This window comes from Mustela erminea, chromosome 4 (assembly GCF_009829155.1).
Source record: "Mustela erminea isolate mMusErm1 chromosome 4, mMusErm1.Pri, whole genome shotgun sequence".
Classification (NCBI taxonomy): domain Eukaryota; kingdom Metazoa; phylum Chordata; class Mammalia; order Carnivora; family Mustelidae; genus Mustela; species Mustela erminea.
The window spans coordinates 24,797,367-24,811,494 of NC_045617.1; the positions used below are offsets into that span (position 1 = coordinate 24,797,367).

The 14,128-nt window shown below is 43.6% G+C and overlaps 1 protein-coding gene across 2 annotated transcripts in view; it reads left to right on the top strand.

Moving 5' to 3' along the window:
* PDSS2 (decaprenyl diphosphate synthase subunit 2) overlaps nucleotides 1-13,741 on the top strand; it is a 256,817-nt gene extending 243,076 nt beyond the window's left edge. The window contains exon 8 of one of the 2 annotated variants that reach the window (XM_032338898.1): nucleotides 12,897-13,741. In XM_032338898.1, coding sequence (XP_032194789.1) covers nucleotides 12,897-13,055 — 159 coding nt within the window. In that variant the 3' untranslated portion in view covers nucleotides 13,056-13,741. Of the gene's footprint in view, nucleotides 1-3,630; nucleotides 3,722-12,896 lie in introns of those variants that run through there. The other variant, XM_032338899.1, reaches the window with a different exon arrangement.
* Nucleotides 13,742-14,128: the final 387 nt, after the last annotated feature.

Below are 14,128 nucleotides of genomic sequence, written 5' to 3' on the forward strand. Positions count from 1 at the left end.
ACAAATGCCGTGTGTGTCACACATGCTCATACAATTATACAAAATGATCTTAATTCTGCAAAAGAACACAAAGAACTTATTTTAAAAGTATTGTAAAGCTTAATACATATTGCAGGAGTTTTCCGGACTATTTTGCAAAAGAAAAAATACTCTGATGTTTTATAAGAGAACGGAAAAATGTTAAAGTATGGGCTAAATTATATTTGTCAATTTGAACTCATTAGTTAGTCCTTTATTCAATGACTTTTTTGTCCCCAAGATTTATTTATTTAGAGAAAGAGAGAGCGACTGACCACAAGCAGGGGAGAAGCAAGGGAGGGAAGAATCCCCAAGCAGACATCCTACTGAGTGCAGAAACCCACCCAGAGCCTGATCCCGTGACCCCAAGATCATGACCCCAGCAAAATTAAGAGTTGGGCACCCAATCAACTGAGCCACTCAGGTTCCCCATCCAGTGACTTAAATGTAGTATGATGAGCCCTGTGATTGCTTTCATTTAAGTTTTTTTGAGAGAGAGAGAGAGGGCATGTGCATGAGGTGAGGGGAGGGGCAGTAGGAGAGGGAAAGAGAGAATCCCAAGCAGGCTCCACAACCAGCACAGAGCCCAACACAGCGGCTCAATCTCACAACCCTGAGATCATGACCTGAGCGGAAATCAAGAGTCGGACGCTTAACCAATTGAGCCACCCAGGTGGCCCCCAAGATTGGTTTTTAAAAATAGTGAAAATGGGACGCCTGGATAGCTCTGTTGGTTAAGCAGCTGCCCTCAGCTCTGCTGTGATCCCAGGGTCTTGGGATCGAGTCCCATGTTGGGCTCCTCACTCACTGGGAAGCCTGCTTCTCCCTCTGCCTTCCGCTCCCCCTGCTTGTGTGCGCGCTCCCTCTCTTGCTCTCTCTCCCCAACCCCCGGCAAATAAATAAATAAATAATCTTTAAAAAAATAATAAAGTATAGTGAAAATGACCTGAGGTAATGATGTCCTGTGATTGTGTGAAACAGCAGGTACCATTACTGCAGTCAGAATCTTTGGTTGAGATTTTTGGTAAAAATAAGTTTTCAATATTAAGGAGTTACGTAAAAATATGTTAGTTTTGTAACTTATAAAGTGGAGGTGATGATATCTGAGCCTTATTAAGGGCCTTAGTTTAAAAAAAGAAAAAGTATGACCTGAAGAATATACCTAATCAATTAAAATATTTATGGCCTTTTTCTTAGCAGAAATGTGGAAATTTTCCATTTCCAGTTCTTACTGACATTTGTTTGGCAGCCATATGGCATTTTTAGTTATGGTTTTTTAAAAAATGTATATATTCTTATAGAGGCGCGTGGTTAATATAACAATGGCTGCAATTTTCCATCATCTCTGTAAATAGAATTTTATCCAAAGCTATTTGACTTAATGTATTTCTTAAAAATCTATGATGTAGGGGCGCTTGGGTGGCTCAGTGGGTTAAAGCCTCTGCCTTCGGCTCAGGTCATGATCCCAGGGTCCTGGGATCGAGCCCCGCATCGGGCTCTCTGCTCAGCAGGCAGCCTGCTTCCCTCCCCTCTCTCTGCCTGCCTCTCTGCCTACTTGTAATCTCTGCCTGTCAAATAAATAAATAAAATCTTTAAAAAAAAATCTATGATGTATATTGAAAAAATTTGCCCTTGGGGCACAGGTTTGCAAAGGACATTATTGACATAGATAGGTGTTCTCTTCCAGATGAAATTGATATGCCTCCCAGTTCACATACGAGTGAAAGGAAAAGCATTATACCATGCTGCTTAAGAGCAAGAAGTATTTGGATCTTGACTCCAGCACTTATCTTCCATGTTACCTTGAGCAAGTTAACTCTTATCTAAGTTTGTTTATCAGTAAAATAAGAATAATATTAGTAGCTACCTCATAGGGCTGTTGTAAAGATTGAAGATACGTATGTCTTAGTGCTGGGCACACATAAGTACTGTGAGGTTGTCTTTGTTGATATTGCTAGTATTGTTATGATTATGGGCTATTTTAATATTGGGAATTGTATCATTCTTGTCCTTTGGCACATGAACTCATGTGCTCGAGGAAGGAACTAAAAATTCTCTTATTTCGGGGTGCCTGGGTGGCTCAGTGAGTTAAAGCCTCTGCCTTCGGCTCAGGTCATGATCCCAGGGTCCTGGGATTGAGCCCCGCATCGGGCTCTCTGCTCATCAGGGAGCCTGCTTCCTCCTCTCTCTCTGCCTGCCTCTCTGCCTACTTGTGATCTCTGTCAAATAAATAAATAAAATCTTTTTTTAAAAATTCTCTTATTTCCGTCCCCTTTCCTTTGCTAAAATAAGATATTTAATTAAATCAGTAGATTTTCTTTCTGTAGACTCTTGCAGATAATCTGTTGTTCTGAGGAAAAACGAATGCTTTTTAGGTGGTTTGCAATTTGTTTGTTTATCATAATATGTTTATCATATTAGAGAAAAGTTTTAATTACAGCTTTTCCTTTTGTACCAAGTCTTGCCAATCAGAAGTTGGGAAGACCTTTCAATTGAAGCACTATCAGCTAGAATCTTGGAGTTGGATGGGACTTTGAAGGCTGCCTTGTTCCACCTCCCACATCTGCTAAGAATTTTGACTGAGGGGCTCAGTCAGTTGAGCATCTGTCTGCCTTGGGCTCAGGTCATGATCCCGGAATCCTGGGATCAAGTCCCACGTTGGGCTCCTTGCTCGGCAGGGAGCCTACTTCCCCTCTGCTTGCCATTCTCCCTGCTGTGCTCTCTCAGTCTCTCTCTCTCCCCCTCTCTCTATCTCCCCCTGCCAAATAAATAAATAAAATCTTAAAAAAAAAAAAAAAAATTTTGTTCATCCCTTCTCTGATGTGGTCATCTAGTTGCTGAGGACTTCCAAAAACAGGGGCTTCACAGCTGGTGAAAAATAATTATTCTCTTGTTAGACAACTCTAGTTGTTTGAAAGCTCTCTCTTACTTGTTGTTGAAGTCTCCTTCCCAGAAATTTCACCCTGTACCTCTTTGTCCTGTCTCCTGAAGCGTACAGAACAGGACTGTTCCATCTTCCATTTGATTACGTCAGGTGCTGGAAGATGGCTTTCATCTCCTTCTGTAATCCTTTCCTCCAGGTTAAACATTCCTTAGGTGCGTGTTTTCAAATACCTCTTCATCCTAATACTGGAGCCAGGCTACCCTGAATGCCCATCTTGATACGTGGCCATAGCACCCAGGACAGAGCATGGTTTTCTAACCACAAACTGACCATCAAACAGTACAGCCTGACCATTCCTGCCTGTGTTTTGGATATGTACTTCGGTTGATGCTGCCAAAGTTTGTGTTTGGGCTTTTTTTCTAAATTTTCTTGAATCTATATCACCGTCTTGGCTTATATAAAGAATGTGGTTAGCAAAGATTCTCACCACTTCTTTATGAGTCACTGTCAAACTGAGGTTCACACTTGTACAATGAATTTTTGGAACCTATAGAACCTGTAGAACTATACAATTATCCCTGTACATTGTATCTCGCGAGTCTCCGTCTTTTTTCAATATGTGAAAACCATTAAGATTTTGATGCTATCCATGTGTTAGCTTTCTCTCCTGGCTATATGACATCTGAAAATTAAAATCTAGTACATATTTCTTCTCCATCTTCATTCAGGTAATCCATGGAACTGTGATAAAGGAAAGAAACCAAATCGAGGTTGTTTTTTGTTTTTCTTTTTTTTTATTGAAATATAGTTGACTGAGTGCCTGAGTGGCTTAGTTGGTTAAGTGTCTGCCTTTGGCTCTGGTCATGATCCCAGGTTCCTGGGAGCGAGTCCCATGTTGAGCTCCCTGCTCAGCAAGGAGTGTGCTTCTCCCTTTCTTTCTCCCTCTGCTTGTGCTTTCTTTCTCTCTCAAATAAATTTTTTAAAAATCTTAAAAAAAAAAAAAAAAGAAAGAAATAAAGAAGAAAGAAAGAAAGAGGGGGTGCCTGTGTGGCTCCGTGGGTTAAGCCTCTGCCTTCAGCTCAGGTCATGATCTCAGGGTCCTGGGATCGAGCCCTGCATCGGGCTCTCTGCTCAAAAGGGAGCCTGCTTCCACCAGCACCCCCCACCCTGCCCAGCCTGCTTCTCTGCCTACTTGTGATAGCTCTCTGTCAAATAAATAAATAAAATCTTTTTAAAAAAAAGAAAGAAAGGGGGCGCCTGGGTGGCTCAGTGGGTTAAAGCTTCTGCCTTCGGCTCAGGTCATGATCCCAGGGTCCTGGGATCGAGCCCTGCATCAGGCCCTCTGCTTAGCAGGAAGCCTGCTTCCTCCTCTCTCTCTCTGCCTGCCTCTCTGCCTACTGGTGATCTCTGTCAAATAAATAAAATCTTTAAATAAAATAAAATAAAACCCAAATATACTCTCTTTACTGTTTCTGAAGCTAACAGTGAGTGGCCATATCGAAAGAAAAATTAGAATATTTGGGGGCACCTGGGTGGCTCAGTGGGTTAAGCTGCTGCCGTCAGCTCAGGTCATGATCTCAGGGTCCTGGGATCGAGTCCCGTATCGGGCTCTCTGCTCAGCAGGGAGCTGCTTCCTCCTCTCTGTCTCTGCCTGCCTCTCTGCTTACTTGTGATCTCTCTCTCTCTCTCTCTCTCTCTGCCAAATAAATAAATAAATAAAATATTTAAAAAAAAAAAAAAAAGAATATTTTGTAATGATTTGCTCATTGTGACCCACCTGTCCTGGGGCTGCCATCAGCACTGACTTTTTTTTCTAGAGGTCACAACCCATCTATTTGCTAACCTTTTTTAGAATTTTGCCATCATTGTCCGTAAATTCACTGGTCTTTGTTCCAGATGCACCTCTGTCCTCATCTTTTTCTTTTGTCCGTTTGAAGACATTCGTCAGTTGAATCTCTCATCTCTGAGATTTCTTAGGTCTTTCAGTAGCTGGAAAGGACCATTTGTGTACACTGGGAGCATGAAGAGGACCGAGGTAAGTGGATGCCTCTGTCAAGGTGCTCTAGAATGGAAACTGGGTTCCCAGAGTGAGGAGGAAGACGGAGAAGGGAAGTGCCGCCAGAGATATCAGGCAGAACGAGTGAGAAATCTGCTGGCGGGGAGCAGGCTCAGTGAGGGTGTCGCGCAGTAATTTGTCCAAAAGGGCAATACTATGTTCGGAATGGGAGTGGTGGTGGCCTTAAAATGCAGAGGATACCGGAAGCCAGACCTAAGGCAGGTTGGTAGCTGCCTCCTCCCTGACGACCTGTAACGGGCTGTTTCATCCTTAAAGTCCCCTCTTCATGGAATTTATTTTCATCTTTACAGTTTTTAATTCATTCCTTATTTCTGTTTCCTTTGTCTTCTCTTAATATTACGCCATCTTTGGGGACTATTTGAGAGCACTTGTCCTTCTTTGACATACTGCCTTGATATTTTCATGCCTCTTATTTTTGTCATCGTCTCCTTCCCCTGCACACCCCCCATGTCTTCAGCAGATTCTGATGAGGTTGTTTCTGAACATTTTTCTGTGAGGAATGGCACTTTAAAAACATGTGTGACAAGTGTCCTGGTGATAATACAGACTTAGGGGTGGATTGCCACACAATTCTCACAGCTTTCTACCTCTCCTTTGTCAGCTCCTTCAAATCAGGGATAGCATCCGATCTCCACAGTGCAGCTCTGTGCAGAACAGCTGCTCCGCCCAGGCTCAGCAATGGAGGAGGCAAAAAAAAAAAAAAAAAATGTTGCTCCTTTATACCTGGGCCTTTTCCAGTCTGAGCCCCAAGAGACCTCATTCTGTAGCTGTTTATTTTGGGCTCTTTTATAATTAATGATGACCATAGTTGAAATTTGGTTTTTTCAGAGGCTCTCATCCCCCTTGAACGATTTCCATTTATGATCGCTTGGAATCATGGCAGTCTTTTCACTAATTTTTAAATGTGCTTTCCTAATATATGGTCTGGGTGTCCAAAACCATGCGTTCTGGTCCTTTCTTTCCCTGAGTCTAGTACCAGGTTGGAGTTCTTTATCATTACTGCATGTTGGTTTCTGCCATCTTCTTAATCCCCGTTAGGGAAGCATGGTCCACTTCTCCACTCGATTAGGAGATGAGTGGTCTCTTTCCGTAACAGCATGGCTGCCATTTGTTACCCCTCCTCCTTATTCAAGTGTTTTCAACCATTACAAACAAACAAACAAACAAACAAAACCCTTTAACATACTACTTCGACTTCCCTAGTCTCTATTATCCAGTTCCTACAGAGCAAGGTCTACCCTAATTTCCAGCTGAGTTTCAGCATCCCCATTCTCTATGGCACTTTCTCTGTTTGGGCAAAGGAAAACTTGGGGTTCTCTCCAATTCTGTTCCAGTGCTATAGAGAGGAACAGCTCTGGATGTGCAGAAATGAAACCCGGGCCATTTCTCAGATTTGCTGTTGGCTCTTACCCCTCAGCCGATCTCATCCTAATTACCTTCTCCTGTAAAATGAGATGAGAAGATAAGACTGGGCTTGGGTTTCTACCAGGTCTGAAAGTCTTTCTTTGGTTTCATTGGAGAGAAGCAGTTGTCTCACCCACTTCTGCTAAAGCTGCCTAGATCTCATGGCAGGGGCTTGTCTTGACTATTTAAGAGAATTTTTTTAACCAAATGGTTTTCAAAAGCATATGATGATTTCTCAAAAGGGTCTCATAAAAGCAACATTTATCACTGAAAAGGTGTTTAATAACACCTTTTAATAAATGTTAAATAATAATGCACTTAACTTTAAGTACTTTGCATCTTTTTCTCTCTGTGTTAATGTCTTTAATTGGATCCTCTAGCAAGGGATTTGGACTTAATTTATTGCAGGTGATGCTGCACTTACATAATTATTCAGTTGACTTAATTAGAGATTTAATTATATTAGTGCCCTAAAGTGCTATATCAGAGAAGTAAAAACACAGACTGGTAATTCACCTTTTTGTATTTTTTTACATCACTCACCCTACAACTAAAAATGTTTTTCAAGCCATTAAGGCCAGAGGGCATGCCAGCCTCTTCTAGCCATATCCTAATATGGAAAGTTCTGTCTGTGCATTTGTTAAGGCTTTGCCCAGTCAAAATGCAGGTGAAAGCAAAAGTGGAAAGAATTTTTCCAATGGTGTGGTGAGCCTGGGTGGCTCAGATGGTTAAGCATCTGCCTTTTACCTCAGGTCCTGATCTCCACATCCTGGGATTGAGCCCAACATTGGACTCCCAGCTCAGTAGGGAATCTGCTTCTCCCTCTCCCTCTGCCTCTCCCTCTGCTTTACCCTCTCTGTCTCTCTCTCAAATGAATAAATAAACCTTTAAATTAAAAAAAAGGATTTTTCTTTTTTTTTTTTTTTTTTTAAAGATTTTATTTATTTATTTGACAGAGATCACAAGTAGGCAGAGAGGCAGGCAGAGAGAGAGAGGAGGAAGCAGGCTCCCTGCTGAGCAGAGAGCCCGATGCGGGGCTCGATCCCAGGACCCTGGGATCATGACCTGAGCCGAAGGCAGCGGCTTAACCCACTGAGCCACCCAGGCGCCCCAAAAAAAAGGATTTTTCTAATTGTGGTCTTATCTCTTGCATCTCTTAGAACCAAAGTTGTAGGTCCAGTCCCTCAGCAGTCCTTTCAACCCCCTCCAGCTCTGCTGCCCTAGGGCAGCCCCCTAACAGGTGGTCCTCAGAGGAAGCAGCTGTGTTTGTATCACCTACTACACACCCATGCCATACAGGTGCACAATACATGGTGGTCAAAACAGTATAAACCCTTGTGGCGCCTGGGTGGCTCAGGAGGTTAAGCCTCTGCCTTTGGCTCAGGTCATGATCTCGGGGTCCTGGGATCGAGCCCTGCATCGGGTTTTCTGCTCAGCGGGGAGCCTGCTTCCCCCCACTTTCTCTGCCTGCCTCTCTGCCTACTTGTGATCTCTCTGTCTGTCAAATAAATAAAATATTTTTTTAAAAAGTTCATTAATGCTGACTATAATATTTTTTAAAAAGTGTAAAACCAACCCAACTATTTTTTTTTAAGATTTTATTTTTTTATTTGAGAGAGAGATCACGAGCAGGGGTGAGAAGGGTAGAGGGAGAAGTAGACTCCCTGTTGAGCAGGGGGCTCCATGCAGGACCCTGGGATCATGACCTGAGCTGAAGGCAGACGTTTAACTGACTGAGCCACCCAGGCGCCCCCAACCCAACTGTTTTAAAATACAGTAACTCAAAATATGTTCCCCAGCAGGTAAGGTACTCCCAAATCTGGCTAATCATTGGAATGACTTAAGAAGCATTTTTAGGCCTTATTAAATCCGTCTCTAGGATTGGGGCCTAGATATCTGCACTTTAAAGTTCCCCAGGTGAGGGATGCAGGGGTGGCTCAGTCTGTCAGAAGGCTGCCATCACCTCAGGTCATGATCAGGGGTCCTGGGATCTATCTCAGAGGCAGTCTCCCTGCTCAGCAGGGAGCCTGCTTCTTCCTCTCCCTCTGCCGCTTTCCCTGCTTATACTCTCTCTCTAATAAATAAATAAAATCTCAAAAAAGAGAGAGAGGGAGAGAAATGTAGAATGCAATTGCACAACACAGCCTGATCCTTTCAAAACGGCAATATCATAGGGGAGAAAATTATTAAAGTGTCATAACAGATGAATGCAGTGTGTGAAGCAGGACTCATCATGATTCAGGGGAAAAAATAAAACCACTAACAAAGACATTTTAGAGCCAACTGGGGAAATTTGCTCATGGACTAGATATAACACAATGGTGGAGAATTATTGTTAACTTTCCTAGTTGTGACAATATTCTGGTTATGCAGGAGAGAGTTCTTAGGAGCTGCAGTCAAAGCAAGGGTGAAGCCTACTGCAGCCCAACATGTGTTCAAGCCAAGTCCTGCCAGCTCAGAGCCTGTTGTTAAATATTTCAGAATTTTGTGATTCCACCGTCCTTGGTCTCTTGTGATCAGCTGTGATGGGAGTTTTTATACCACAAAAATCTGCAAATGCTACAAACCGGGTTTTTCTCCTCCCCTGGAGAGGTAACTTACCAGCCAGCATACCACTGCCCACAGCTTATTTGCAAACAGTTGAGAAAACACGTACATACAAGTAGATAAAACAAAAATAGCAAAATATTGACGATTGTTGACTGTCAGTAGTTATGTGGTCATGTGTTGCACTAGACGAGGAGTCAGCAGCCAGTCCGAGAAGGCGAAGGTGGAAGTATTTTAGGCTCTGTGGGTGTGTACAGCTCTGCCACTAGAGCCCAATGCAGCCACAGACAGTATGTAACTGAACGGACATGGATATGTGCCAATAAAACTTTATTTATAAAAACAGCAGGGTTAGATTGGGCTTCGAGCTGCAGCTTGCCAACTCCTGTTCTAGTCTTTGAACTTCTCTGTACTTTTAAAATATTTGATAATAATTTTTTTTTTAATTCAGATTTCTTAGCCTAGTTTTCAGAACCCTCCTGGATCCCCTGTTACTTATCCCTATAAGGCTTGTCACACCAGTCTACCTTTATTCCCTGGACACTGTACTCTGGTCTCCTCTGTGCCTTTGTTTAAGCTCTTTCGATAAGATTCCCTTGCTCCCCTCAACCCTGTAACTGCTTACCAACATTTTCAAACATGCCTCAAATCTCACTACCCTGTAAGGTCTTCTTGAATCTCTTCTAATTACAGTTGATCTCTATTTCTTTGATCATTTATAGTCCTTTATTCGTCCCGTAGTTCTGCTGCTTTTTACAGTATACCCTTAACTAGTTCCTGATCGGTGAAGCGGAGAAGGATCATCGTACTTTCACATAATAAGTGTTTAGTTAACGTCTGCACATTGAAGTCCGCTCATGCATTTATTATGCATGTGCCTGCAGGTACCAACCTAAAGTGTGGAATACAGAATGTTGGCCTGTCTAATTTAGGTTTGGGGTAATTAAAGATAATGAAAATTGAGAGCATGTTCTCTCTTCCTCCCCCCTCTCCCTCCCTTTTGCTTTTCTTCCCCCTTTTTTCCCTCCTTCCTTCCTTATCCAACTCCAACTACCTTTGAGGTTGTTGTGCATGAAGCTACAAAAGACTTCATCTTTTGGATGGGTTGGCTTTCTAAGGGCCTGCGGAGGAAGAAGACTTCAGTTGTTTGGAATATTTGTAGTGTTTAGACACTGTCTAGCACTCTGTGCTGTCTCAGGTAGTTGACTCCAACAGTCCTACAAGGGGCTGCTGCTATTACCCCCAAGTAGTTAAATGGCTCCTCTAAGATTATAAAGCTACAGTGGGATTCGAATCTACCATTTGAGTGCCTTCATGCTTTCAGTGGTTGGCAAGAGACAAGGGCATCCTGGGCTGAAATAGTCCTGAAGTTCACGTGCAATGTGTGGCAATACCCATGGGGCAGTGAGATTCTGGCAGAGTGTAGTGTTCGGTACTGCGGGACGGGGTGTTGGAAACCCTGGCTTCTGACCACAGCTGTGCCACTCCTCACCTTTGATCTTGGGTGAGCTGCTGAGCTTCTTTGAGCCTCTGTTTTCTTCTCTGTGTAATTAGAGGAATAAAGCAGATTGTTTCTTTTATTCCTTCGTGTTACTTGCTGTATGCAGTAGCTTAAAGTCTAAGGAAGAGATAGACATGGGAATGGAGAAGTACAACACTGTATAATAATGCTGTACTCCAGGGGACGCCTGGGTGGCTCAGTCCTTAAACGTCTGCCTTACGCTCAGCTCAGGTCATGATCGCAGGGTCCGGGGATTGAGCCCCACGTCAGGCTCCCTGCTCAGCACGGAGCCTGCTTCTCTCTCTCCTACTCCCTCTTCTCGTGTTCCCTCTCTCACTGTGTCTCTCTCTGTCAAATAAATAAAATCTAAAAAAAAATAATGCTGTACTCCAGATAGGCACAGGGCACTTGGGGAGCCCGAAGGGAAAGAAGGGGCACCCAGCTCCTTAGGGCTCTCATGCCTAGCTGAGCATATTCCTCTCAAGTGGAATTTGGGGAGTTTGAAGGACGTGGGGAGATACGGGAACAGTCTCAGGGGAGATAACTGCTACGAGCAGTTTCCCTAAATAATGATGATGGGAGAACACGGGCTGGGCAAGGGCTCGATCAGGAAAGGACTTCTGTGACCTTATGAGAGAGCTTGGACTCTTCTGAGGGGTATTGGAAAGTAGTGAAGGATTTTAAACAAGATCACATTTGCATTTTATAAAGCTCTCCTTGGCAGCATGCCCGATGGAGTCCAGGGGCAAAATCTGGTGGTGGGAAGACTCTTGAGGAAGTGGTTGCATAAAACAAGCCAGGCGAGGGATGATGGTCATCTGAATGGAGGTCGCGGCAGTGAGCATGAAGAGGGGAGGATAAATTTGAGAGCTCTAAAAGAGACGGAATGGCTAGGACCTAGAGACTCCGTCCATCCAGATGGATACAGACAACCTCACAGTCTCTGTGGCCTCAAACAAGATGTGTTCCTTGCCCATGCTCCAGGGCTCACGCAGGTAGGAGAGGCACCATGGCGCTCACTGTGGTCACGCTGGAATCCAGCACGAGGAACTTCTCCAGTGTGGCTGGGCAGTATAGCCACCTTGGGGAAGGCTCTGGAGGGATTTATGCGGATGGTTTAAATGCTACCACCCAGAAGTGACTTACATCCCCCTCCACTCACGGACTAAAACTTGACCCTTGGGGGCACCTGGGTGGTTCAGTGGGTTAAAGCCTCTGCCTTCGTCTCAGGTCATGGTCCCAGAGTCCTGGGATCGAGCCCCGCATTGGGCTGTCTGCGTGGCAGGTAGCCTGCTTCCTTTCTCTCTCTCTGCCTGCCTCTCTGCCTACTTGTGATCTCTGTCTGTCAAATAAATGAATAAATAAATTTAAAAAACAACAACAACTGAGGACAATTCTGAAAGTTCCTGTTATTTAAAAACAAAACAAAAACAAAAAACATGGGACGCCTGGGTGGCTCAGTTGGTTGGATGACTGCCTTCGGCTCAGGTCATGATCCCGGAGTCCCGGGATCGAGTCCCGCATAAGGCTCCCAGTTCCACGGGGAGTCTGCTTCTCCCTCTGACCTTCTCCTTGCTCATGTTCTCTCTCACTGTCTCTCTCTCAAATAAATAAATAAAATCTTTTAAAAAAAAAAACAAAAAAAAACATTGTCCTTTGGCCCCACCCAATCTCTGGGGGCCAGAGGGCCTGACCGGAAATGAGGCATGAAGGAGGACCCCCCGCCCCCCGCCCAGGTTTCTGATTTAGGGAGTTAGGTAGAGGTATTCACTGAGAAAGAGAAGAGGGAACTGGGGGAAAAGGAAGCAGGCTGACCAAGTCACTATAAATCTCTTTCAGCTCTGAAGGGTAACCCTATTATTGGCCCTTCCCCGTCATCCAAAAGAGGGATTAGAAATAAACTCCACTTGCTGGCAAGAGTTTCCTTTATCCTTTACAAAGGTGTGTTTCAGTTCATTCTTCCCAGTCAAATAAAGGCTCTTAGTTTTTAAAAAAATGTAGCATTCAGACCTCAACTAAGCTGTCTTTCTTGAATTTTCATACAGACTATTGTGTCAGCATATAGCATTTAAAAAAAAAAAGTCACTAAGTAGGATGTTAATGAAGCCTTCCTCACGTAAGAATATCAGGCTGCTGCATTCAAAATGCCAGAGATGTAAATGCCCTCTGCCTTCATTACTGCCATCCCCCAGAGGGGCACATTTCAGGATATCAGGGGGGGGGGGAGGAGGCGTCATTAGGCTGATTGGAGCCAATTGTGTTCCTCCGGAGCCCAGACACCTAGCAGCCTTAGGGAACCCAAACCTTTAGGGACTGGTGTCCTCTTTACCTCAAAAAGAACGTAGCCAAAACAACGAATCCACACTGTGCCCCCCCACCTCCCCCGCCCCATGTCCACCTCCCCTCCCCAATTTAACTGTGGTACCTGAAAAACTGACTTTTATTGTGCATTTGTTTCTTAACAGTTGCGGGAAACAATCAAAGCTGGCAAAGGTGTGACTTCAGCTATTGACCTGTGTCGTTACCATGGAAACAAGGCACTGGAGGCCCTGGAGAGCTTTCCTCCCTCGGAGGCCAGATCTGCTTTAGAAAACATTGTGTTTGCAGTGACCAGATTTTTGTGACACCAAATTAAAAAGACACTATTGTTCGTTAGCCGGGAAAAAAACAAAAAACAAAAAACCTGGGGAATGAGGGGATCGGGAGAGCTTTCGTGATGGCATATCTAAATGTCTTAATGACTTTAAAATCATAATCCATTTTTCCCCCTTCCTTTTATCACGTTGGTAAATGAATCCTGCCTCCTTTTTGGAACTGCTACAAACAAAATTAGAAGAAAAAAGGTCAAGCAGTTTTCACTTGTCACGCCAGCAGCACACTTGAGGCTGCAGTAGCAGAAATAATTAATGAGATTCGCTCCTGTGACCTCAGCAAATGGACAGGAAATAAGTCCTTATTGATTGGACCGAGCCCGGGATGGCGCCGGGGCGGTGGCCTGTGGTTTGCCTTCTAGAGAGGGCAGAGCAAGCTGGAAGCGGCAGGTGTCAAGAGAAACACGATCGGTGCCAACCAGCGAGGACTGTCAAATCAAAAACTAGTGACCAATTGTTATAAGGGACGATAGTTTTGATAATGAAGAAAAAAAAATGTGCTTTGTCTCCTTGCAATTACGTCTCTGTATCTGTAGGTACAGTATGAATACACTTCGCACTACTGCTTTTGGTAAGGGTTGTTTTTTTTTAGGAAAAATTTGCTGAAAAAGTAATGCTAAATATTTGAAGTAGGAGATTAAAATGTTATCATATGTTAACTTGGTTGTAGTAGGAATGGCTTGCTTTTCTTTCTAGAAGACCAAAATTTTTTTTTCAAATGCATTTCAAAGACCCAAACTCTTTTTTTTTTTTTTTTTAAAGCCAAACGGGATGCTTTTTTTTCAAGGAGGATGTATTCATTTGTCATAATTCAGTCTAGAGAATACCTTTACAACTTTTACGAGTGTCACATACATAACTGTTGATCTGGGGAATAAACTGGCAATTTTTTTTTTTTTTTTAATTCAGAATGTCAGATTTTGGTCTTGAACCACAGACATCCAATTACAGAGAATACAAGCAATCTCACAGGCCTGCAATCAGACACCGTCTCTGTGTGGTTCATGGAGATGATTTTTGTGGTTTGCCTGCATGCAATATGAGAA